Source organism: Blastomyces dermatitidis (assembly GCF_000003525.1).
Source record: "Blastomyces dermatitidis ER-3 genomic scaffold supercont1.6, whole genome shotgun sequence".
Classification (NCBI taxonomy): Eukaryota; Fungi; Ascomycota; class Eurotiomycetes; order Onygenales; family Ajellomycetaceae; genus Blastomyces; species Blastomyces dermatitidis.
In genome coordinates, this window is record NW_025544779.1 from 265,997 (window position 1) to 291,101 (window position 25,105).

The following is a 25,105-nucleotide window of genomic DNA, read 5'->3' on the forward strand; positions in this document are numbered from 1 at the left end:
AAAATAGATATTTAAAAACAGAAAAGATAAATATGAAAAAAATCTTATGAAAATGTTCAACCATCAAAGTGATGTGGCTCAAACCTATTGCGAGAAAAAAAGCAAGCAAAAAGGGGAATAAAGGAAAAGGAAAATGAAGAGGATGAAAAGAGAAGAAAAGATGGTTACATGAAGGATAGAAAAGAAAAACACAAACAACAAGATGAAAGAAAAAAGAACCAAAAAAATCCCCTAAGGAAAAAAAAATGTACATATTCGTATACGACGAGAGGTACGTATTTGTTGGGTATATTTAGCAGATACAGTCAAAAGACAAAAGCACATGCGGGTTCTTCAAAATCACCTCCATGGGTTGGATGGACTATGAAAGGGAAGTGCCTAACTTTTGAATGGGCAATACCTTTCTCGTACAGCAGCACGATATGTTTAGCATGTGGTTCGTATATTCACCAGAGTGACGGGCCTCGAAGCCATATCAGCGCTTATATATACGACATCAAGGTTTTCCAACATATCTCACCATGGGAATAATGGATAGGCAAGCAGATTCAGGGCGGCTTTACCCTTATTCTGCAAAGTTCGTGTTCCTAGATAGAAACTGGTTAGAAGGGTGCCCGGGTTAGACTGTCCCTTCAACGCCACAAATGTGTGCTGTATATTGCTCTCTTTCAGCGCTTTCTGTATTGGCCTCGACGGCGGTCCAGGTTTATTTTTTTATAAAATGCAGGTGAGTATTGCTGGGAACCACGTATTTTAAGATGGAAGTGACGCCACAGAAGCAATAAGAGCTGCTCTTTTCTGCGCAATTCTAAGGCTGCGACGAACAGGTTTGGCGCTCGTAGAGGAGATCTGTGCGCCAGAAGGAAAGTTCTTCTTTCTTCTATTTCGAATCGGAGCGCCTCGGCTTGAGATCTCGTCAGTTTCCGCATTCCCTTCTTTGTTTGCTGACGCTGTAGCTGTTTTTGATTTTTGTCTGGGCAGCCTTGACGAAACTGCCTCGGAGGCATGAAGTTCGCCAGTAGCCGTATTCCTTGATACCGTTGTATCTGCAGTCTCAGATTTGTCATAAGCAGAGCGAGCCCCAGTTGTATTGGTGCGCTTTTGCCGTTTGGACACGCGCTTTCCCTGTGAACTGTCTTTAGTGGAAACCTTGTCATCTTTTTTAACATCCCGTTCTTCCTTTGCTGCTACGGTAGCCGCTTTTCGCTTTTGTCTAGTCATCCTTGATGAGGCGGTATTAGAAACATGCCACTCTTCAGCGGCTGCATTTGATGGTACTGCTGTATCTGTAGTTTCAGATATCTTGTAAGCAGAGAGAGTCCTATTTTGCCTATCGCGCTTTTGCCGCTTAGATGGTCGCCTTTCCTGTGAGGTGCCCTGAGCGGAAATCTGGTCATCTTCTTCAGCATCACTCTCTTCCTCTACTGCTACCATAGCAGCTTTTCGCTTTTGCCTTGTCATCCTTGATGCAGGAAGATTAGGGTTCTGCGACCCTTCGATGTCCACTTCTGTTGCTGCAGCTTCAGCTGCAGCTCCTGACTCGGATATTTTGAAATCGGGAAGGGCGGACTCTAGGCTATTGCGTCTTGGCCGCTTTGATGGGTGTTCTTCGCTAGCTATGTCATGGCTGTGCTTACGCGCTTTGCTCGCTTGAGAGTTGGTGGCTATGGGTGTCTGGCGATTCAACGCCGCAAGGCTCCCCGTATTATTATTATCCTGGTCATTGTAGCCTTCTCCCGCGCTGGTATGATCGGTTTGATTGAGGCTCGATTTGGCGCTGATAGATTCGTAATTTAATGCGTTCGCCATCGTTTTGGATTGCTTCATCTCACTCTCGATCATAGGGAGCTGCTCCAGTATCCATTTCAGTAGTATTTTATGACGTTCTGCATGATGTTTGAAAGTTCGAGATTTAGCTGTGGCTACGAGGAAGCGGCCGATGACTTTTTCTCGGCGTGCTACGAATTCGTGAACCTTCTCTGCCTCGGCTAACCTGGATTCTGCTTGTAGCAGCCTCCGTTCATTTTGTTTGAGAGAATGTTGTCTCGTCAGATTTGGCTTTTTGAGCCAAAAGAAAGGCACATTTTGCGGATTCCACAGCCTCTTGAGACCGAACCAATTCGCTGGTCCTTTGCATTATTGCTTCAAAACCACATACGGATTCCAGTGTCTCGAAAGGTTTCAATACCTGGCTGGCAACGACATCCTTCCACTTGCTATCAAGCCATGCTTGTTGGCCCTCTGTAAGGGCGTACCGATCATACCACCAGTATTCATAGCCAAGATATTCAATCCAAGTTGTCAAACTGTTCTGTTTAGTCGGATCCTCGTCGAGCTGGAAGGTGCGTGTGAACTCATGTCTCACAAGCCGGTCCTTCACTGCTCTGGCGTATATTGGGAAGCGTCCCTCTTCTCCCGCTACTGGCTTTTGGTGGCCGATAAAACTTTTCCACTCCCTCAGTTCCGAGAAGTCATGTCCTGAATATATATATATTGCCCGCTCATCTTCAATATTTCGTTCCCTCATAAATCTCTGGAACTTGCGGAAGGTTTTCCACCTGTGGCATTGGATCGAAAATAGATGCTCTTCCCGCGCACTGTTTCCGGGGACCCAAAACAATAGGAGATCGCGGTCTTCTCCTGGGTTTTCGAAAAGTTCCGCGGTATTATCTCGAAAAGGGTGCGACGGTCGCCCACCGGATTCAACAAGCGCTTTGTATGCCTTAGTTTCTTCTTGTAGGGTGTGACGTCTTTGTGCCTCTAGGTCGGGGGATGGCGTAGTTCCACAGATAGACTCTGCCGTCCAGCGAATCTCTTCTATTGAATCCTCGTATCTGGGCATTCGTTTTGGAGGAGCTGGTTGTTGGTCTTGTGGCACTTTACCAGTGGCGTCTTGCAGAAGGCGTGCGCTGACTTGATCCAGGTCAACTGGAAGAGACTTGACAGCTCTGCTTTCGTTATTCACTCGGTCCCTACGACGATTAGGCACCAGAAGCAAGAGGTTTTAGCGCGAAGATTGAGATAGATTACTTCAATCTCTGAATAAAAGATTCCGGTATATTCTCAGGGTCTTCAACAGAAATTGTCCTATATTTGAGGTCAGCCAGGTAATCCGACATGTTTTTTTAGGGGAAAAAAAAATAAAATCCAAACGCCAACCTTCCGTTCTCCTCTAGGTACCGGTCTAGTTCCGCGTCGTCAAAGGCAGCGACATCACAAGCTCGTAGTTTGGATCTAGGAGATGGCATGGTAGTTGGATTTCGTGACACAAGTCCAAGAGACTGAGCACACATCAATACATATCATTCGGTGCGGATGGGAACGAGAGGTCAGGAGCTGGCGGAAAGATGGGTTTGTTTTTGTTCAGCTCGTTAGGCCACGGAGTCGGTATTTATTATGGATTTATTTCCCAGTTGGTTCCTCTGCTTAGTCATCTCATTGAGCCCTTGAGCCCCTTGTTGCGATGTCTCCTGCATTGATGCCCGGCGGCGGTCATGGATTTCGTCGAATGAATGCGTTGCTTGAGCGACAGAGTCTCGGGAGATGCATGGCGCAGAGACGCACGACATGTAAGACCCAATAATCAACACCAGCCGCCTTCCCGGATGTTATGTACAGTCCTTTGTTCATGGCCTATGCAGCCTTGCTGGGGCTCTTTCTGCACTCAGTCATGAAACTAATAAAGACTCTCGAACCCCGCATGATTCTGGGTTATGCCTTTGCAGTTTGTCGAACAAAGCAGCTTTGATAATGGAACACCCGGACCTGGTCGCTGTGTTGTACCCATATCAGCAATCTTCTGATGCCATCGCGGCTATTACCGCCCCTGAGAACGCATCGCTGCACATTCCTGCCATGCACCAGGCGGAACAACCGTCACTAAGTCTCCGGAGCAGAGACGCCACGCCGGAGCCAGAAGAGAACAATTATGAATCTTTTAGCTACCGTAATAAGGATGCGTTGCGGTTGACGTTTAGCCATCGACCAAAACAAGGTAACCACGGCTTTTGCCTCGGAAGAGAAGAGATAGGAGCACATGCGATATTTTCCTACCAAACCTACAAACGGACTACCACATCAGCGCGCGGCATTTCTTTTTGACATTTTGACAACCGGAATCGACTAATCCTATATGACCGATCCAGCAACGGGACCACCGTGTTCTATGACGGGAAAGGAGGAGAGAAACGCCGCAACTTTACGTGGATCCTTGGTGACCCGACTGCTAATCAATTCAAGCAAATCGTCGTTCGTCTCCATCCACATCTCCAATTCGTAATCGTCGCTTCCAAGGCCTGAACGGGTCATCATCCGGCCCAATATATCTCAAAGGTTGAACAGTTTCGCAACGAGTTGACGGCGTCGACTGAACTGTTTTTCGGCGGCTTGGGGTTACAAAGTCGAACTCCGACGGCGCCTGTGAGTGGGGCACAAACTCCACCCCAAGACCCCATTCTCATCAAAAGAGGGTTCCTCGGCGCCGGCGGCTTCGGAACTGTAACTCATCGCTGGGACGTGAGCACAGGACTTGAATGTGCATGTAAAAAGCCTCATGGTCCACTCGATCCACTAGTTCAGGAGTATTGGAAGAAGGAGATCAAAATTATGGGCCAAATTAAGCATGTAAGCGCCTAAATGCTGCCTACGAGCAACGCCAGTTTTAACGCTGTATTAGGAGAATATTGTGAAGTTTCATCCGGAGATCAAGGTCGGCTTCCGTGTTTGTTTCTGGACTATCTTCCACTCGGGAACCTTGGACAACAGCATCGGAAGCAGCCTTTTTCGTACAAGGAGACGTTGATAATCCTCCGCCAATGACTATCAGCTTTGAAATATCTCCACGAACAAAATCCTCCAATCGCGTATCGCGATCTAAAGTTGGAAAATGTCCTTGTCCGCGAACGCTGCCCACTTCATGCCCAGCTTGCGGACTTCGGTTTAGTAAAGGAGGGTTCCCTGAGGACTGGTAAAATCGGTACAGAAACCTATTTTCCCCCCGAATACTTCAAGATTTTTAAGAGGGGAAAATATAGTGTGAAAATTGATATTTGGTCACTTGGTCTGGTTGCCCTCGATCTCAGGCACAGCCTGCCGGAAGCGGATGTCCGAGGAATACCTTGGTGTGAAAAAAATCATTGATCGAGCCAACCAATACAAAAATGAAGGTCTAATGGAGTTCTTAACAATCCATATGTTGGTCCTGAAACCAGAAGATCGATCTTCAGCAGACGTCTGTTTGAAAGCCGTCGAACATCTTAGTGCTCCCTCTCGAGACGGTAGTGTCACCCCTACTCAAGCTTCGCTCGCCGGAAAAGCCCCATTAACATCAGAAAATGTAAGTATCACTAGGTACTAACTTAGAAGCAATCAAGCAATCAAGAGCTAAAGGGTTTTATTTTTTTCTTCCATAGGCTGTATCAGACTTGTCTCCCAGTGAGCTGAACGCATACATTGCGGCCAACGCTCCTCTTGAAGAATCGCGAAAGAGACCAGCCCAGGAACGGTCATCATCAGGTAACCAGGCAGACCAAGCGTCTTGCTCGGACAGACGGTTCCGACAGTCCCGGCCGGCATACGCAATATAATTCTGTATTCCCGCCTTTTCCTCCCGGCTGGCAGCAGGATTCGAAGTACGTTGGATCTGACGTTGCTGCGATGGTATGGGGAGATCCGTCCGGCTAGAACAGTGACAGCGATGCCCCCTCGACGATCACGAATGCTGCCGGGAACCGAAGCATTCCGTCAAATGTGGATGATCACCTCGATGATCCTGTGCGGGCTAGTGAACGAGCACTCTCAAATAGCGAAGAGGAACTCCTGCGCCTGGTGCAAGCGGATTTCCAATGAAAGTACCCGAAGTTTTGGATTTTTGGATTTTGATTTTTGCCCCTGTTGTATTTCATTTTGTTGAAGGAGGACTAATATTTCCACTAAGTCTTACTACTCTTTTGAATGTCCCGACGGGAAGGAAGGGATCTGGATATCTTTTTGGGATCTCGAGAATGAGCATCTAGTTAACATATTCTTTTTCGGTTTAATTATTTAATTGCGCCACACCTTGATTGCGGACAGGCATGCGCCAAGGCTAATTGAACTCTCAACGGCGGGCAGGCTCAGCCCATATGAAGAGCGAATTCTGGCAGACTTAGATGACTCCCTAGGGAATTTTTCATTTACCATAGCTGGTATTTATTCCAGAGTCGGAATGGTAAATAATTGAACGTTATGAATATAAACACATCATAATGTAGGTGATCAATATTGCCGCAGCTATAGCAACGAACTTTTACGTTGGAAAACTATTAATGAATTTAAATTTTATAAAATGCCCAAATAGACCCAATTTTACATTGAAATTTGTTCTCTTGTCTTGCCGCTTGCTGGCTCGTGGGCGACGCGCTCCACTGCACTCCCAAAGGGGAAATGCCCCCGCCAACCCCCCCTCAGGCGCGGCTCCGTCCACAGCATAGCTTTCCATCCAACATTCTTCCTCCCTCCAACAATCCTCAACAACTCTCAATGATTACAGTGTGTGTTTGGGCACTTCTAAATGTATCCTGCTGCATCTAATCTTACACTTTGATAATTTTGACGCGTTGCTACTCTCATCGCCAAAAACTAGTTCTCTCGCCATCCATCCCCGATTGCCTTCCTCTCCTCTCCACCGGTCTTCTCCTCCTATCGCTCTCCGTTAGATACAGCTTCCTTGCCAACTATATTACCTTATACACTCAACTACTACGAGACTCAATCTACCTTTTTGCCTCTCACTACTCGATTCCAAACGACGTCCTCCACGACATTCCAACTATCTGCGGCCTTGCTTCCCCTGTGGAAGCGGAGGATTTATCCCCCTCGCTTTCTGCGCAAGGACTCTAGGGTCATATTAACGCCCTCTACGAGACTCTGTCTCTTTATCGCCACTCCTCTTCCTCACCGGTTATCCACCATGGCTGCGGCCACACCATCGCCCGCTGCGAATGATAGGAAAAGCTCCAGTACCCCCGCGTCCCCCGTGGAGTCAACTACCTCACAACCGACAGGTGCCAAACGGAAACGAACAGCAGAGCCCAAGTTCTATGCGGTGAAGTTTGGATTTCAGCCTGGCGTTTACCATACGTGGAATGACTGTTTAACGCAGGTGACAGGTTTTAAGGGTGCTGTTTGTAGGTTTCCATTCTTCTATCACGAACGCCCTCACTTATCGTATAAAACAGGCGCCCAGGAAAGAAAAGTGAAAATCTTGTCTATAATTCTGCTATCATGTTATTCACTCTACAGCGGCGCTCGTTAGCTTACCATTTCCCTCCTTTTAGTCCAATCGTTTCCTACCCTCGATGAAGCGAATGCCTTCCTAACAGGAACCCAAACCGCTACGGCGCCTGGAAGCACCTCTACCGGCTCAAAATTTTACGGTGTACAACGGGGGCGAAAACCGGGTGTATATACTGACTGGGCAGTGACACAGGATCAGGTGCGAGGATTTCGGGGACCGAAATATCGCAAGTTCGCTACTTGGGCTGAGGCAGACGCTTTCGTTCGACAAGGCCAACAGACGCCGGTAGTGATGCCATTGGCGGGGGATGCAGAGCTTAGCGCAGATCCTTCCTGGAAGATGAACCTACCTGGTGCTCCTGGCCTTACCTCGGAACGTCCGACCGACGCAGATGGCAACGAGTACCCACCTGGGCTGGGACCCTTGCCCCCGGGTGCAGTTGACGGATTTGACCCAAACATTGTTCTTGATCCTACAACCGGAAAATTGAAATATAGATCTCCACATGAAAAGGTACCGACGAAGCAGCAACCAGGCCGTCCCGGCCCTTTGAAAATATATACAGACGGAAGTTCTTTGAGGAACGGCGCTATGGGGGCCAAGGCGGGTATTGGAGTATATTTCGGTCCTGGGGACGAGAGGTATTTTAGTCCCTACCTTTACTTTATTTTTCAACTGTCGTAAAAGCACGTTATTTGATGAGCCACCTCCCCTTTGCTAACATCTCATCCTCCCCTCCCTTGCCAGCAGAAACGTGTCCGAGCCACTGAAAGGTAGCCGACAAACAAACCAACGGGCAGAATTGACAGCAATCATACGCGCACTTGACATCGCGCCACGACATCGCGATGTAACCATTTTCACGGACAGCAAGTATGCCATCAACTGCGTAACGGTATGGTTTGTAAACTGGCAGCGCAACAAATGGATGACGGCGCAGGACAAACCGGTCGAGAACAAGGACCTAATCCAATCCATCCTGATGAAAATCGAAGAGCGGACGGTGATGAATGTCAAGACGTTGTTTGAGTGGGTTCGGGGGCATAGTCGCGATCCAGGCAATGAGGCAGCCGACCGGCTGGCAGTGAATGGAGCAAAGAATGCCCCGCTGGCATCGAATAACATGACGACTCCCGAACCTGGAGATGACGATGGCGGGATAAGCGGTGGTGATGATTATGATGATGCCATCGATGAGGGCGAGCAGCGGACTGGGTTTGGGATCGGGGAATGCTGAAGCGACATTACTAGAAGATGAATGTCAAGGCACTTCTGTAGCCGGTTGTGTACTCCTTATTTTTCATTTCTCTCCTTCTCTGTTCCTTTAATGTTGTGTGTCGTTGTATGGGACTTTTATCTACTTTTCATATTACCCTGTCTAGTTGTGTCCAGGGAGTTTCGTTTCTTCCTCCAAAGAAGGAATATTGTATATTTCCCTTGGCACGACTTCTTTGCACTTGGTTTCTCCTTTTACCATTTTATAGTCTCCGATTCTCCATTCATATTCTGCGACCGAACAATCAATATGTTTCATGTATTTACTTCCCTTGCTATTGCTGTTATAGCTAGCTACACATCCATCTAAAGTGTGTAGCTAATTAGCGATGACATGATCTATCTCATTAACGGTAGTTATGGAGAGTATTCCTGTAAACCAATATTTCACATGTAGCAATGATGCTGCTCTTTTTTTTCTTTTTTTTCTTTCTTTTTTTTTTTTTTTTTTTTTTTTTTGCTGCTCCCCTCAGCGAGCGGATTAAGATTCATATAAAATGTCATCTGTCATCTAGTCAACTGACTAACTGCAATCACCACCAGTTTACACTGGAGGAAGAGGGGCTGGAATACACACAAAGGAGAGCTAGCCTTGATTGACACTAACCTCCAGTTAACCGACCCTTCCAGTTCCAAGAAACTCCATCTTTTCGACCGAACAAAATTATCATGAGACATTCCCACGACTGGTGAAGTAGCTGAGCTGAGGTATGGCGTCATGAGTGAGGGGGTGCATGCATAGGTATCAACGCTAAAACCTCCTCATCCCTCCAGTAGTGAACAGTCACACTCTTTGCTGACACCTCCACCGGGGGGTTTCCGCTATTCTCCACCGACCAGTTCTACATAGTAAACAAATCTTTGAACTAAGAGAGCACAGCTGCGATGTTAGTGATCGATCTAATGGTGATGAGCAGGGGGGGTATTTCTAAATTGGCCCACCTACTAGAAAATCGCTCACTGCCTGCGAAATCTTCCCAATTCAAACGTTAATAGCTAAATAAACGGAGTCCGCGTCTTTGCTCTTAGGTTCCCTATAAATGACATTGATGGGAACGAGAAATCCAACGTACTCCTCTCCATCTTCTTCTTTTTTCTGTCATCATTTTCTACGGAACGCGTTTCCTTTCGGGTGGCTACTTGTTGTGACTACATTTTTATCCTGGTTCAATTTTTCACCGACTCTGTTACAATATTTATTTCTTCCCTTGATCCAGCCTTGCTTGGCTATTAAGTTACGTTATTTGACTACGTTACTAGGCTAGGTAGCGTCTAAAGACGTCAATAGCTCTGAACGAAGGCGCAAGACTCTTTCACATCTATACCGGCGATTGATATCCGTTTTTTCTCACAATTTGTTTTTTATTTTTATTTTTTATCCCTAGCTCCTTTAAACGACACGCCATATATAGAGAAATACCCTGAAGCCTTGCGAACGACGTCTTGATAGAAATCCGAAAACAGCCATTCCTAGACTTTCTCAGCTCTATCTTTATTTTCTAGTATTGCACCTGCTAGGGTGAAGAAGGAATATCCACCAATTCCAATGACAAGAAGATCCCTCCTTGTTATCCTGGGCCTGATGATGATTGTCCCGCCGAAATAACACAAACTACAACCTGCTCCGTTGTCTGTCACTTTCAATCGTTCTAGTGTATAAAGAGCTCTTACCTCTCATCTACTGCTATAAAGGGTACTACTACCTTTCCGACCACCGGAGGTCCTTTTTTAGGGTCTGGTTGCTAGTCTCGGTCCCGCCAAAAAAGTTTCTCCACCGGCCCCGATTCCGCCAAGACAAATCTTCACACGGAACCCGAAAACAACCTCCGCTGTCCGCCCTTTTGATTGGCCGAACCTCTCCTCGTTCCCCACAAGCCGAACTCAATCGGCGCTGTGCTGTGTTCGGCATGCCGACTCTTGCTTTGACCGACTTCAACATCGTATGTGCAACGCTGGGCGGCTTCATCAGCCTATTCGGGCTGGTGTCGTATCTTTTTAAGGAGAAATTCTATTTGTCGGAAGCTTGTGAGTTTCCAACTGTTTACTAGATAACTATATGTTTTCTTTTTAATTTATTCCTCATTTTTCGTTTTTGAGATTTTAAGAAGCTTTGATTATCTAGGGTAATAATAGCTCCCGCCGTGCCTTACATCGTATTCACGTACGAACTGGTCATCCGCGCAGACCCATCTTACTAACTCTCACACATACCAACCCATGAAAACAACTGATTAGCTAATTAATTGAATAAACCCTCCAGTAATTTCGCTGACCGCTGGCATTCTCTTTTCCCCTAACTTCGCCAATTTCCTCCGCCCGCTTGACTATGCCCAAGGCTCCCCCGCTGCCGTGGAGGATATAACACTCTACTTCTCCCGCCTCGTTCTAGGCGTCCAACTCGTTCTCGCAGGCGTACAACTACCCAGCCGTTACCTATCCAAAGAATGGAAGAGTCTCTCACTCCTGCTCGGCCCCGGCATGCTGGCCATGTGGCTCTGCAGTAGCCTAGTGATCTTCATGTTGGTACCCAACTTACCGTTCCTACATGCCCTGGCGATTGCGGCCTGTATTACACCCACGGACCCAGTACTGTCGAATTCTATTGTCAAGGGGAAGTTTGCGGACAGGAATGTGCCGCGTGGCTTACAGAGGATCATTATTGCGGAATCCGGGGCGAATGACGGGCTTGGGTATCCGTTTTTGTTTTTTGCGATTTACCTGATTCAGTTTGTTGGGGTAGGTGAAGGCGAGGGCACAGGACAATTTGAAGGGGGCGCCTGGAGTGCAATTGCGCTCTGGTTTGGAGAAACGTGGGGGTATACTATTCTGCTGAGTGTTGTGTACGGGGCGGTAGTGGGATGGTTGGCAAAAGAGCTATTGCATTGGGCGGAGGAGAAGAAGTTTATTGATCGAGAGAGCTTTTTGGTATTTGCGATTGCTTTGGCTGTCGGTTTGCCCTTATTTTCTCTTTCTCTTTTATCTTTTCTTTCCCCATTCTTGTATACCCCTGGATTGGGCTTCTTCCTTAATTTCAACCTCTCCTTTGTTATACTGGCAGGTCTTGCTAATGAAACTACCTAGCTTTTCATCATCGGGACATGCGGAATGATAGGCAGTGATGACGTTCTCGCCTGCTTTATTGCCGGCAACGTATTCACCATTGAGTCAGCGGCCATCCCCTGAGAGGTGATAATACAATAGGATCCCTTCTTGCTAACCTACCCACCTAGCGACTGGTTCCGCCTAGAAACGCTCGACGATTCCCTCCAACCCACCATCGACATGCTTCTCAACCTCTTTGTCTTCATGTGGTTCGGCGCTGTGTGCCCCTGGGGGAAATTCTTACAAAACGACGTCATCTCTATACATCGACTCATCTTCCTCGGTATCCTCATCTTACTCTTTCGTCGCATTCCCATAATCTTCGCAATGCACAGATACATCCGGCAGATAGAACACTTTCGGCAAGCCGCGTTCGTGGGTTTTTTCGGACCCATTGGCGTCAGTGGCATTTTCTATTTGTATATCAGTCGTGAGTATCTCAGTCGTTGGATTGTGCCTGATGGTAGTGGGAGGGTGAGAGAGGATGCAATTGCGCTGTCGGAAGAGATTGAAGTAATTGTGTGGTTTTTAGTGGTTTGTAGTATTGTATGTTGCTCACCATGGATCTATCCAATCTCAGATCTACGCACCCTATGGTTTTATGCAAGCTAATAGCTATCTTCTCAGATGGTGCACGGCCTGTCAATACCTCTCGCGAAACTCTGCATTCACCTACACCGCACCCTCTCCAGAGCTCTAAGCTACAGCTCAAACGTCGACAGCGATAACAACTACTCTTCCCGCCTATCGCGCATGTTTCTGCCATCATTAACCAGGCCTACTTCCATGCACAGCTCGAACCGCCACGAACCGCCTAGACCAGCTGTTTATTTGGGGACAGGACGGTCTATTATTCCCGAGGGGGACGCGGAGGAGGCAGAGGAAACAGAGAGCTTATTGGGCATCAAGGCGACGGCAGAGACGGGGAATGATACCACGATGGAACCAGCGGGGCGGGCGCAGGTGGAAGAAAATGGACGAGACACAACGGAAGACTGGCCGCACACTAAACCGGTATTAACGTCTCATCCTGTATCCACGCCTAGCTGTATCGTTAATGACAGCAACACCGGCGATAAATCCGGTAGTAGTCTGGGAGAAAGCAGAAGCGGTGGTAACAGCTACTCGAAGCGGGACATTGGCAATGGGAGTCGCATGCAGAGTTATGGGGCCACTTGTCCTGGCTGAAGCCCAGGAGTGGGCAAGGGGCCGGAGTTGAAAACTTGAACCTGGGCTAGCATCTTCGTTTTGCGGAAAGTAGGTTCAAAACTCTCAAGTCATATGGATTCAAATTAAATCTGGTCAGCACGGGGGGGGGGCCTTGTCAGAGCTTTCAGGAGAAAGGTGTTCTTGCTTCTATACCCTATACCATTCATTCTTGGATTTGTGAAGGCCCGGGCTTCTTCATTCATCCGGGAAGTCCAATCCAGATTGTCTTGGCCTCTACTTTAACTGAGAATGGCAGCATACAGTTCGGTCCCTTTTATTTTCGCTTTACTAGACCTTTATTGTGCCTATACCTATGAGACGACCAGATACAAAAGGTGCATAATAATGACTTAAAGAACGGAGTTAATGGAGAATTATTAGCAATACCGTACTTGATGCGAATATAGTAATGTACAATATGTAGGATATGAAACTCCAGAACAAGGAGACCACTAAGTAGTGTTTCAAGGAGGAATATCCAAGATACCTATTTAAACTCTCGTCAATGTGGCCGTATACACAACCAATCAATGCTTAACCCTCTAGGGGGTCAGACTAAATTAAATAAATACACTACAGAATAAGAATGTACTTAATGACTAATTGGATCCATTGATAGCCTGCCAAGTTCTCGTAAATAATGAATCAAAAAAAGGGAATCTCATGGCCTTACACATGTCTAGCTGCTGGTAAAATGTAAAGATACATCTCTTTAGTATTCTGAGGGAGGAATCATGCCGTACTACTGTGTCATAATATATGAGTCAGTGTGTGAATTGGCTTGATATAGACCCTGGAACATCATTTAACCTCCGTGCACATGGCTTTCAGAGCCTGTTGTTGAACAGAGACAGACTAATGTCTGTTCTAGTTGGTTTAATCTGATTGAACAACCTTTGCATCTCAGAGCAACGGATGGTCTAGTATGAGAGACAAGACCAGTGACTTGACATATATCCTCATCAAATCATTCTACATTGTCATGCGTGTATATAGACTTGTCAAGCATGGCTCTGTCATCTAAGAATAGGGTTTACCATCATGAAGCGGAGGGAGGGAGGTCAGTACTTTCTATTTTGTTTTCAGTAATCAATGATGATTATGGATAGCCGAAATATATTCTTGATAGACAAGCGAAAGGAAACATATTATTAAAACCCGCTCAATGCGTAGTAGGAAATTTGTAGCATATTCACCTAGAGTCCATAAGAACCCAATCACGTCTGTGCTCCAGGCCAACGCTACATAGGATATTAGGGACACATATATATCATCACAAACTAGAAAGCAAAAATTATAAGCCCCGAATTTAGACATGAAATAAACAAACTAGCGTGATCGACGAGACACATCCTCTTCACCTGGTGTAGACCTGGATGTATGCCTCTGCGACCGCCTTGTTGACTGGTGCTGCACATTTGCCTGCTGGACCTGGCACCCTTCAAAATCATTTTGTGATCTATATTCATACTGATGCATGCTTCCCGGTGGGGCGGGGGGGTAGTGTCGCGAAGGCTCAGTCATGGCGTTGCTTGAGGTTTGCGAGTATCCTGCTGATTGTTGTTGCCCAGTCGTCTGCTGATACCATTCGAAATCATCCTGTGGTCCAAATCCATAGTGATGAATGCTTGCGGGGACATAAGGTGGAGAAGGGCTAGTCGTGGCGTTGTTCAAGAAGGGTTGCAATGGCCTCGTCGGATAATACGGCTCGTTTGTCTGCTGGTACGCTTCCGGATTATTTTGCGACCCATATTCATTCTGAAGGATGCTCTGGGGGAGACTAGGGTGGGGAGGTATATCCCAGTCAGATGGATCTTGTCGGCCCAATTGGGCGGGGGAAGATACAACACAAGCTGGATCCTGCACTCGGAGCTGTTCTTCGTACGGACGAGCATGAAGGGTTGCTGGGTGACGTTTGTGGGGCGTTATAGTGCTTGTCGGTGATGTCAACGACGATCTCAGCACCCGAGAATGCTTTTTACGTATCGGAGATGCAGGCTATCAAGTGTGATTTTTGTTCCTTTTTCAGTTCCTGATCCGCTAGGTATTTTAGGGAAACCGTAAAGAACCACTTACGCTATGTGGTGTTGTAAGCTGCTTCCCGACACCACGGAAAATTGCTGTTGTTTTGCTTCCAGCGGCATAAGAAGTGGCGGTCGGGGTTTGGTGACCAGTTCGGGAGGGAGCAAGTAGCTGTTTTGCTTCATCAAGACATCGACTTGCTGAATACCGTTTCGCTGGATCCTTGACTATCATGGCGGTAGACAAGAATTCAGCTATCGCATCTGGCGATGAGTTGACTTTGTCGATGATTTTATTACCCCAGTCGGGGTCTCGGGCTCCGCCAGAAGGAAGGCCGTGAGTCAATTCTAGAATGACAACCCCAAGCGACCAAATATCAACTGCGTGTGTATACAGTTCCCGGTATTTCCAATAGCGTGAGCGTTCAGCGATCTCAGGGGGGAAGTAACGCTGTGTGCCACATTTTGTCCGCAGGGAACCCTCTTTTGCAAGGCCAAAATCTGCAAGTTTGATGTGAAGAGGGTCACGATGCAAAACAAGAATATTTTGTGGTTTGTATCTCGATGCGCAATGGGCGGGCTCAGTCCATGTAAATATTCCAGAGCCGATAGGCTTTAGTAGAGGACCATTAGGACCTCATCGTCTGTGATATCTCCAATCTGATTGAGGTTCCCAAATTTCATATATTCTAGATATAATTGTGGAACAGGTTCTTTTACCCAATGGAGGAGCCGAACAATGTGATCCTAATGAAGTTTTAGTCGGAGAATATTCGTGAATATCCATCTTATCTACCTACATGTGAAACGCTTTTCAGCAGGTCAATTTCGTTCCCCCATTCCTCTATAAGCTGATCGTGTTCGCTTTGGGCCATGTGCTTCGTTTGGGCCGCTAAGGGCGTCTTTTGTGCATAGGTAACGCCGCAACTCACATCCCAGAGACAAGTGACAACACCAAAGGCGCCCCTGCCGAGTTCTGATAACGCCAGGAGGAGAGGCTCTTGCCGGGGGGAATGCGACTGGGTGTAGTGGGCAGTTATGAGTCTGCTCTCTAGATTTAGACTATCGAGGGCTGATTCCTCCAACTTTTCCAAATCGCTGCGAAATTGGCGGATCTTGGCTGTGTATTCCTCTTCATTTGTACGCTTGGCACATACAATTCGAAATGAGAGATCTTTACCCAGCTGGATAACAATGTCGTGCATTTCTTCGTCGGGGACGGGATGCCCAGCAACGATCCAAGAGAATTTCTTGCGGTTCTCTGCACCTTTCCCATTGTAGCTAACAATTGTTCCGTTGGTGGACGTATCATGAAGAATAAGTTGGTCATACTCGTTGAATGTCAAAAAACAATGGGATCCACTGACGTCTGGCGATGTTTGTGAGGCTAGAACAATGTCGCATGTATGCGATTCTCTCCCCAGAACAAATCCTTGATAGTTTTTCGGTCCTTTACTGAATGTCAACTTAAGCATTTCACTGCCAACAAAATCTGGAAAGAAGTCTGTGCTGCTCTCTTCTCGTGGAGGCATTCTGTCTCTAGGTTGCCGTCGCTCCGGCTTACGCTTGGTAGCTTTTGGTTGCTCAAGGCACCTTGAACGATTCTCGTGAGAAAATCAACCTAAATAGACTGCTTTCTTCACACACAACACAATAGTGACTATATTTGGAAAAATGAAGTATTTTGATTATAAAATTCTTATCTTCAATATAAATGTGTGTTGAGTCCTTGAGTTTGTCCTCTCTAACATTTTTTCTAACCATATTCAGCTAGTTGGATCGGGCCCTGGCTTGGCGGGGCGGGCCCTCCACTTCCTAGTACGGACTAGCGCCCGGCACACTACCCACCACCGCCGATCATACATACCTAGCTGTCATACGTCATACGCTGTACAGAGTACATACCATACATCATGTTGTACTCCGTATGGTTGTACCGAGGTACAGGTACCTACTGCATACAGCGTTATAAGGCTATTAGCCTAGGTAGCGATCTGGTGGGCAGTAATAATAGTACAGTTACGGAGTTACTCCGTATAGTTGATACAGATCGATACAGATGTCATGGTTACCTTGTTTCACCATGAGTAAAAGTAACATTGATATAACAACCCTGGTTTCGTGGCTTTGGCCGTTGGTTGTTGTGGTAGTTGGGCTCGCCGCTGACGAGACAGCAGAGCAGCCCTGGCCCAAGTCGCGCTTTGCTTCTCGACATCTATCTCACCAATTCCATCATTTTTGGCCTGGTGGTTTCGTCTCCGCGTCAGCTTCCAGTTCTTGCAATGGCGTCTCCTGAACCGAATCTCCCCAAACTGTTTGCACGCGACATTATTTCCTATACCGATTCGCAGCTTGATCAATATCTCAAAGACAACAGCAGGTTGGTGCTTTTTTCCTGGCTTGGAGGTCCTCGCTAATGCCAGGTCTTAGGATTGTCAAGGTTGAAGACCCCGAGAATCTCACTGAAGAATTTATTCAATGTCTACGGTAATCGTCGTCTCTTTCTTCTCTATAAATATCCAGCCGTCTCCTATCCTAATATCCATTTTGCTAGGGATTATGCACGTCGCTCAAGCAAAGATAATCAGTCCCAACCAGTCGACCTTGATCAAGTGACGGCCCGACTTTTGCAAAACCTCACCGGTAAAAATGTGCGTCATGTAGCTGGCAGGGATCGCGATGATGACTTCTACGGCTTGGATGGGTATGATCGCGAACCTACTCCAGTGTATGACCCAGACAAAGCATACCAGAGAAGTCTGCGGGAACAAACTGGCGCATACCACGCACTTATCAAGGCTGGAGGTCGACCTTCGCACCCACTTAGCCTTCTTGTGGATATCGTTAAGGATCCAGGAGAGTACAGTGAAATTTTTTCGTTCTGGCAACTTCCCCATCAGCGTGATGACTGGAGAGTATTCGTGGAACAATTATCAAGGTGGAAAGACTTCCTGAGAGTCCAGAAATTTGCCCGTGGGGAAAGCGTTCATGACAACTGGCGGCGATTCTGGGACGATTCACGAGACAATTTAAATATTTTAGGTGATTTTGGGACAACTGTTGATGAACACGAGGCACACTGGGAGAGTCACTTCGACTACCTAAAAGAATGCTACGAAGACGATGAGGTAATAATAACCGGCAATTGCAATTTAAGATGGGATGCCTATGTTGGCCAAGATACCCCCGGTACGGATGGACGATTCTCCACGTATGCCAATGCGATCAAAAAGCGCCTCACAACACATGGCTTCGCTCCAAAAATTGAACTAGATGAAGACCTAACTCGCCAGGACAAATTAACAACATGGGCTGAGTATTTGGCCTTGGAGTACTGGTGCTATGACGAGCTTACACTTTCGAAGGCGCAACAACAATTCATTGATGACGCGTGGAAAAAGCTCGTTGAGTCTAAGGTATTAAGCCCTACTGATACGCAGGAGTCTTTATGCAGCGCTGAATCAGCATTTGAGAGATGGAATAGGTTGGGACAAGCTGAGAAGGCTGTGGAATCTGCGAAACATGCTGTGATGCGCGCCCAAAAAGCCGCCTCAGTTCAACGATATCCTCATAAAGTTTCAGCAGAGGAACCCACATCAGATCTATTGAAAGCTCAACTACAGCTAAATGCCGCAGAGAAGGAGTACACCTATGTCAAAACACGAAATGATCACATCGTTGAATTCGTTCGGAACACGAGGGATCTTCGGATCAAGAAGAGAGACGAAGAACACCAGAGGAAACTAGTACAATGGATACTGCGGCAGTTCCCCTTGATCCAACGCGAGCTAGAGCAGTCCAAGACAACCGCCGACATCGCAGAGCCCAGCCATCACAATAATATGCACGGCGACAACCGAGGTGACAGAGCTACTGCGAAACAAAACCCCGCGGGGAAACGCAGCGATACTGGCGAAGACACTTCGACATCGGACCAAATCCGGAGAGCCTCAGCCTCCCAAACAGGTAATAAACGCAAGCGCAACCATGACATGACTGAGGAAGCAGCACGTCCCTCGAAGCGCGCAGAGCGTAGTGGTCGGAATCAGCAGCTTTCTGGTTCTGCGCGTATAGATTCAGGGACCGCCAAGAATGTTGATGGCGTGAAGGCCATCACACCAAACAAAGCTGGGCACCCGTCTCGACGAGGTATTTCGGTGTCTAGCCCAAAGATGTCTTCTCTGGACCATAGGAATTCTTCTACTGTACCCAACCCTCCCCTTCGCCGCAGCGCCAGAATTGCGCAAAGAGAGCAGCGTTTAAATGCACCGATTAGCTCATCATCCGATATTGTGAAACCTTATCCAGGAACCCGAAAGTCAGGCCAGGCACCAACAGATCCTAAAAAGACGAAAACACGAGTGCTGTCGAAGCGCGGCAACTCGAAGCCTCAACGAACGTCAGGGAAAAAAGGGCAGTATTCTCGTTCTTGAGCGGACCCGAGGAGAAAGGCAATTTTTTCTTCTTTTTTCTTCTTTTGTTTCTTTTTTTCGTGAATTCGCGCTTAGAATTACCATCTGCATCAAAGCTCATGTCCTTACCTACTCTATGTCTTCTGCCAGCCAACTTCTAATGCACTTTCGGGTATGGTATCTGTAGGCTACTGGGGCAAAAGAGCTCAATCACCACCAGCGCCTGCTGGTAGAAGGGCCGACCAACCGCGGGACCCCCAACACCCCCCCTCGGACCAGCTACCACAGAGTACAATACTTCCCCTCAGTGGCTCCCTTCAGTGGCCTCCCCACAATGGCTCCTTTTTAATAATGGACTGGACCACTCAGTCCTAGGGCTCACGGGACTTCTAGGGCACACTCCTGGGATGTCTCTTGGCACTGTTAAAATGTCCAAGGGTATTTGTTAGGAATTTTTAAGTCCATTCTGGGATCGAACCCATGCATGTTGACCACAGCGGGGCTCACGCTTAACAGTCTCATAACCTGTAGGCTACTGGGGCAAAAGAGCTCAATCACCACCAGCGCCTGCTGGTAGAAGGGCCGACCAACCGCGGGACCCCCAACAGTATCAACATAGGATTACTAATATTTCTGATTCTACGGAAGATCTTTTTTGGTAAGGCCTGGACTGGCGCAAATTAGTACGCCATCGTGCGGGCTAATGGAGGGAGATAAGGCCCTAAAAATGACCATTAATACTTTCCTTTCTTACACCACAACTTCTCGTCCCTTGTCCTCTCCATCTAGCCGCTCACAGATTGTTTTATTTTCTTACAGCTCGCCATTTCAAAATAAAAGGGGCCCCGGCTGCTTAACCCCCTTTTGAGTCGGACACTCCATTTACATCTCCTCGGGAGATTTATCAGAACATGAAGTTGCTCTGATAGATAACCTTGACGCGTTTTAATCTGGTTGAGTAGTCGGCATCCTTTACCCCCGGGCTACTACTCTCCGACTTCTACATAGGTTAATCTCGAGTTCCGGTCGAACGCTGTTGAGGAGGACTACTTGCGGAATATATACAACAGACAATAAAAGAGATACAATAAAAATCTGCTGGCAGATTTTTAATTAGGGGAATGAGATGATGAATATGCATACGTGTGTACGTTTAAAAATGTTTGTGAACGCCAGAGAACCATCTGGCGGAGTTTATATTTGGGAATATGATTTAGGAGGAGGTAGGGAGTGAGGCAATTTATTGTATTTTCTTCCGTATACGCCGAAAGAGAAGCAGAGTAGAATTGTCAATCTTGGAATGAAATAGCAATTTCCGGCACCAAAAGACATGCTTTGGAAGCATTTGTCTGCTTGGCTTGGTATGGTATCACATCGACAATAATGTTGATGATGTTTAACTGCAAAAGTCAATCAACGTCACATGATTTTTTGCCCCCCCCCAGGGGTTCCCGGGTGCTAATTCTCACTTGATCTTAGAGTTAACAGGGAGGGGAGGAGGGCACTTCAAGTTAGATCAAATACTATATTGAATGGGGTCTAAAGTGCCTACAGAACAGTGAGAATTATTGTTGTCAAGCTTAACTGGCCAGGTCTCATCCCTCTAGACACTCTAGGCACTCACTTCCAGAGAATTGAAATTTAAAAATCATTCAATCAGAACTCTGAGCCTAGCAAGGATCTAGATGAGATGAGACCTAGACACTCTTAATATCTCTGACTGTATACATCTATAATAGAAGAAGAAGAATAATAATAATCATAACGGCCAGTCTAAGGAGGCAACAATTAGCATATTTTTCTGCCACTCTAGTCAATAATTATTGACTGCTTAGTTATTGGCTGAAAGCCGCGAATACAACTTGCCTATTGGCCATATCAAGGCGGTACGTTAACTAAGGCACAACGCTAGTTAATTGTTGCCTCGCTCCTCACTCCCCCAGACAAGAGGAAGCCGGTGCGTATGGAGTACTCCGTACAGCATCACATCACCGAATGCGATCAATAATATTAAATTAAATATTAAATGAAGATGCTCAGCCTGCATTCAACCTACGGCCGAACTGGCTGAAATATTATAACTGATTCTCCTTGTCCTGTCAGATGAGATTGTAACTACCCCCCCCACCAATATTCGATATTCGTATATTAAATTGATACTCCTACTCACTTAATACTTATTAATTTGAGTTGAAATTGCAACTGGCTTCTGCGTGTTTTCTTATGATATGCTCGCTGTAAGTTATATGATATTCTCATTTACAAGAATCTTATTTTACCGCTATATACCACTTTTAAACTGTCTCGCTATCCGGTCCGGCCGGGAAGCGGTTAAAGACATTCATTCTTATTTTAAGTTAACGGTCGAAAGCCATGCCGGTCACTGGGTACGTCCATACTATACACCACATTATGAAATCCCCCCTGGATCCTCCTGTCAATCAGTGTCCTAACCCCTGCATTGTGCAGCCTATATTTCATCCCCGCGAGCCAAAACTCGCCAACCGCAACAGAAACCGTGATTGAGCGGCTTCGATCCGCATACAATCCAACCCTGTGCGGGCGCTGGGCCCTAGAGCACAAATTGCTACGAGATACACCGTCATGTCTACCACCAAGCGATTATGCTCCTTTACCGCCGCTGCAACCGCGCTTCATGCAGTTTCTTTCCCTTAGTCACCGCCAACCATACGGTTTCATATATATATCTGACCGGCCCAATCCGGACCCGTGGGACTCAAGATCTTTGGGTGCAACGCATGTAGGCCGTGTGCAGCCACAGCCGCAGCCGCAACAGCCGAAACAGCAGCAACAGCAACAACAACAGCAGCAGCAACAGCAGCAACAGCAGCAACAGCAGCAACAGCAGCAGCAACAAGAGCAGCAGCAACAACAGCAGCAACAACAGCAACAGCAACAACAGCAGCAACAACAAGAAAACCCTCCCCTGCACACACCCGACCCACCCTCCGCAGCCGGCAAAACGATGATGATCCTCGATTATCCCTCCTACATATCCTTCCACGCCATAACCCTTCGCGCCTGTGAACCCCTCTGGTGCCCGCGCCACACCATCACCGTACCCAATGGCAACCACTTCGAAATCGGCGACTTCCGCATCCGCATCGGCGACGTGCGCCAGACCGCCCCGCAAACCCGTATGCGCGGGACGATTGTCGAGATCGAATATCGTGGCCCCGCCGGCGCCGGCGATGTTGCCGCTTCTGCTGCTGCTGCTACTGGTGCCGATACCCACCCCATGACCGAGGGCGGTGAGATATGGCCGCCGTCTATCACTGATGGCAATATCGGTCTTGGCGGTGGTCCTGGTGACGAGGACGGTATCCTATACCCGCAACTCGAGACATTATCGTCCTCGCCCTCGTCCTCATCGGCGTTGGTAGAGGATATCCCGACGGACGAAGATTGGGAGGTGGGTGAGGTGCTTATCCGCGAGCTATGGAGTCGGTTTGCGGTCGAGGGGGCGCGGGAGGTGATTCGTGTGCCGCACTTGGGCAAAGAGGCGAGAGAGGCGAGGCGGTTGGGGAAATTGGGGGATAGAGCGGTGAATGCGAGGATTGCCGGGGCGGATTTGGCGAGGCAGTATATGGAGGTTTTCAGGTTTAATCGGTGAGAAAGGGGATGAGAAGGATAGAGTGACAAGGGTGTGGGATGGTTGTTTCTTTTGTTTTTTTTTTTTTTTTTTTGCTTTTCTCCCTTCCTTTTTGGTTATTGGCCGCATATCCCCATTTTGTTGGGCTTGGGAGCTAGGCGTTCGATGTGTCAGATTTTTATATATATACGATTGATTTTAACTACACTACATAAATGATATCGGGGTGTTTAAGAATGAAAAGCCCTATGGTCGGGCTGCGTTCCCAAAAAGTGGGATGGATGCCATTTACTCTAGGAGAGGTAGATAAGTCAACATAAAACTAAGATCAAGAGAAGCGAAAGTTTCATTGCCATTTGCTTTTTCTATTGTTAAATTTCATGAGGTTCATGAGGCCATTTCAAATTACCATGTAGCGGAAGTTTCAATTCATATAGAACGTTAAGGGGGGAAGCGGTGAGGTTACTAAACAAACTCAGCGGCAAATATATGGAAATGGGGTGAGGGGGCAAGAAAAGGATGTAAGCATCTTATAAACAGAACCCAAATGGATGAAGGCAAAACGCGATAATAATGACAGAAAATTGGGCGCAATCTTTTTTTTTTTTTTTTTTTTTTTTTTTTTTTTCTCTTGTCTTTTCCCTTCCTCCTTTTCTTCAATCTTTCACGATCCTATCTCATTCCGACTTCGAACATTTCCATTCTATCATTTCCCGGTGCGCCTTTCAATCAGGTACTTAAGTGTTCGAGGGTCCAATTGAAATGACATATTAAGAGGCGCCCTTAGTACAGCACTAATAAATTGACAGCATGCCGGAAAAAAAGGGATATAGATGCCATTCGAAAATCGTAGTTCGTTTCAACATTCGACAGCAAATGGTGGGCCGCATGGTAACAAACGTGAAATCAACAGCTGGTAGCTTAGGGTTTCAAGGGAACAGGTTTTTAACCAGCGCCTATTTCTGCATCATGAGCTGAACAAACTCGTTGTCTAAATTTTTGGTGAAGAGTCGGTCAGTCATTGAATTCATATATATATATATATACATCTTGCCCAGTTCCATGGAAATATGTTTAACTCACAGTCGATTCGTCCATCGCCATCCTGGTCCGCCTCACGGATCATCTCATCAACCTCGTCATCTGTCAATTTCTCACCGATCGAAGTCATAACATGACGTAACTCAGCGGCAGAAATAAACCCGTTGTTATCACGATCGAATACTTTGAACGCTTCCCGAATTTCTTCTTCGGAATCCGTGTCCTTCATTTTCCGTGCCATCATAGTCAAAAACTCTGTGGAAAAACGGTAGATGGTTAGATACGGAGTAACAGTATATCGCATAAAATGCACACGAGAAAGTAAAACTTGAGCGCCGTACCTGGGAAGTCAATGGTTCCATTGTTATCTGCATCAACCTCGTTGATCATGTCTTGCAGTTCTGATTCGGAAGGGTTCTGTCCCAAAGACCGCATTACGGTTCCCAACTCTTTGGTGGTGATTTGTCCTTATTCGTTTGGAAGCACAAATGCAGTAGTCAGCTCTGATCCAAAGTGGTAACCTATCTTTATCCTCCACATTTCCTAGGCTTCATACAACCGCGCAGACGTAAAAAAAAACTTACCATCGCCATCTTTATCCTATCAAATAGAAGTTGATGTTAGTCATGCCTAAGACGGGGGAGTAAGCCTACGGGATGAGGGGTAAGGTCCAATGACGACTTACGAAAAGGGAGAATGCCTCCTTGAACTCAGAAACTTGTTCTTCGGTCAATGAGTCGGCCTAGACGTGGTAATGGAATGTTAGCTTCTGATCAAGTTTTTTGCACCTGAAACATAGATATACAATGGGTCAGGATGCCACTCCCAGGATGAGGAGGGGCAGTTTCGAGGGGGGTAAACTGTGCAACCGCAACAGTGACAAGACGTACCATAGCGATGGATATGTTTTGAAATTAATTAATAAATCAACAGATGGGGGGGGGGAGTATAAGGTGAGATATCACTGGGTGTCAAAAAGAAGCAGACAATAGCTATGGCGGGGGACAGAGGTTGGAATGTGAGGAGGTTAATTAATAGTCACAGCCAGTGTTTGGACCTTGCAGATAACGTGACTTCCCCCGCTGCTCGCTTGGGATTGGCGCCAAGCCTCCAGCGCCAGGCAAGGCTCATTCGCGCAAAAGAGCCTCATTATTAG

At 46.9% G+C, this 25,105-nt stretch overlaps 8 protein-coding genes across 10 annotated transcripts; 5 read left to right on the forward strand and 3 right to left on the reverse strand.

Moving 5' to 3' along the window:
• Nucleotides 1-753: 753 nt before the first annotated feature.
• Nucleotides 754-3,248, reverse strand: BDCG_05723 (uncharacterized protein; the record flags this gene model as incomplete). Its single annotated transcript, XM_045421414.1, has 4 exons — nucleotides 754-2,058; nucleotides 2,159-2,972; nucleotides 3,031-3,087; nucleotides 3,160-3,248. The coding sequence occupies 4 exons, from the start codon at nucleotides 3,246-3,248 to the stop codon at nucleotides 754-756; spliced, it is 2,265 nt and encodes a 754-aa protein (XP_045277304.1).
• Nucleotides 3,249-3,543: 295 nt separating this feature from the next.
• BDCG_05724 (serine/threonine protein kinase) lies at nucleotides 3,544-5,847 on the forward strand (the record flags this gene model as incomplete). The annotated part of the gene is made up of 9 exons (XM_045421415.1): nucleotides 3,544-3,569; nucleotides 3,726-3,994; nucleotides 4,146-4,213; nucleotides 4,342-4,623; nucleotides 4,676-4,718; nucleotides 4,826-4,975; nucleotides 5,082-5,335; nucleotides 5,412-5,551; nucleotides 5,688-5,847. The coding sequence occupies 9 exons, from the start codon at nucleotides 3,544-3,546 to the stop codon at nucleotides 5,845-5,847; spliced, it is 1,392 nt and encodes a 463-aa protein (XP_045277305.1).
• A 1,102-nt stretch (nucleotides 5,848-6,949) lies between these two features.
• On the forward strand, nucleotides 6,950-8,513 carry BDCG_05725 (ribonuclease HI; the record flags this gene model as incomplete). The annotated part of the gene is made up of 3 exons (XM_045421416.1): nucleotides 6,950-7,166; nucleotides 7,317-7,917; nucleotides 8,024-8,513. 3 exons carry the CDS (start codon nucleotides 6,950-6,952, stop codon nucleotides 8,511-8,513), a joined length of 1,308 nt encoding a protein of 435 aa, XP_045277306.1.
• An 897-nt stretch (nucleotides 8,514-9,410) lies between these two features.
• Nucleotides 9,411-13,487, forward strand: BDCG_05726 (Na/H antiporter; the record flags this gene model as incomplete). Of its 3 annotated transcripts, XM_045421417.1 has the most annotated exons (6): nucleotides 9,411-10,576; nucleotides 10,657-10,674; nucleotides 10,812-11,497; nucleotides 11,633-11,715; nucleotides 11,782-12,199; nucleotides 12,281-13,487. In XM_045421417.1, the coding sequence occupies exons 3-6, from the start codon at nucleotides 11,030-11,032 to the stop codon at nucleotides 12,839-12,841; spliced, it is 1,530 nt and encodes a 509-aa protein (XP_045281373.1). In that variant the 5' UTR covers nucleotides 9,411-10,576; nucleotides 10,657-10,674; nucleotides 10,812-11,029. The 3 variants fall into 3 exon arrangements, with proteins under 3 accessions (XP_045281373.1, XP_045281375.1, XP_045281374.1); XM_045421419.1 differs by having other exon boundaries at nucleotides 10,323-10,674; nucleotides 12,281-12,841; XM_045421418.1 differs by having other exon boundaries at nucleotides 10,553-10,576; nucleotides 10,674-11,497; nucleotides 12,281-13,371.
• A 704-nt stretch (nucleotides 13,488-14,191) lies between these two features.
• BDCG_05727 (serine/threonine protein kinase) lies at nucleotides 14,192-16,415 on the reverse strand (the record flags this gene model as incomplete). The annotated part of the gene is made up of 3 exons (XM_045421420.1): nucleotides 14,192-14,860; nucleotides 14,939-15,496; nucleotides 15,684-16,415. The coding sequence occupies 3 exons, from the start codon at nucleotides 16,413-16,415 to the stop codon at nucleotides 14,192-14,194; spliced, it is 1,959 nt and encodes a 652-aa protein (XP_045277307.1).
• A 750-nt stretch (nucleotides 16,416-17,165) lies between these two features.
• Nucleotides 17,166-19,316, forward strand: BDCG_05728 (uncharacterized protein; the record flags this gene model as incomplete). The annotated part of the gene is made up of 3 exons (XM_045421421.1): nucleotides 17,166-17,263; nucleotides 17,314-17,370; nucleotides 17,438-19,316. 3 exons carry the CDS (start codon nucleotides 17,166-17,168, stop codon nucleotides 19,314-19,316), a joined length of 2,034 nt encoding a protein of 677 aa, XP_045277308.1.
• Nucleotides 19,317-21,198: 1,882 nt separating this feature from the next.
• Nucleotides 21,199-22,929, forward strand: BDCG_05729 (uncharacterized protein; the record flags this gene model as incomplete). The annotated part of the gene is made up of 2 exons (XM_045421422.1): nucleotides 21,199-21,682; nucleotides 21,765-22,929. Exons 1-2 carry the CDS (start codon nucleotides 21,669-21,671, stop codon nucleotides 22,927-22,929), a joined length of 1,179 nt encoding a protein of 392 aa, XP_045277309.1. The 5' UTR covers nucleotides 21,199-21,668.
• A 49-nt stretch (nucleotides 22,930-22,978) lies between these two features.
• On the reverse strand, nucleotides 22,979-25,056 carry BDCG_05730 (calmodulin). The gene is made up of 6 exons (XM_045421423.1): nucleotides 24,840-25,056; nucleotides 24,635-24,691; nucleotides 24,534-24,549; nucleotides 24,291-24,416; nucleotides 23,992-24,204; nucleotides 22,979-23,899 (listed from the first exon to the last, which is right to left on the reverse strand). The coding sequence occupies exons 1-6, from the start codon at nucleotides 24,840-24,842 to the stop codon at nucleotides 23,865-23,867; spliced, it is 450 nt and encodes a 149-aa protein (XP_045277310.1). The 5' UTR covers nucleotides 24,843-25,056; the 3' UTR covers nucleotides 22,979-23,864.
• Between the last annotated feature and the right edge of the window lie 49 nt (nucleotides 25,057-25,105).

Coding starts and splice junctions, on each gene's coding strand:
- BDCG_05730 (XM_045421423.1), bottom strand. Junction 24,205..24,290: donor TGGAACCATTGACTTCCCAG/GTACGGCGCTCA, acceptor GTTTTTCCACAG/AGTTTTTGACTATGATGGCA. Junction 23,900..23,991: donor TGGCGATGGACGAATCGACT/GTGAGTTAAACA, acceptor CCAAAAATTTAG/ACAACGAGTTTGTTCAGCTC.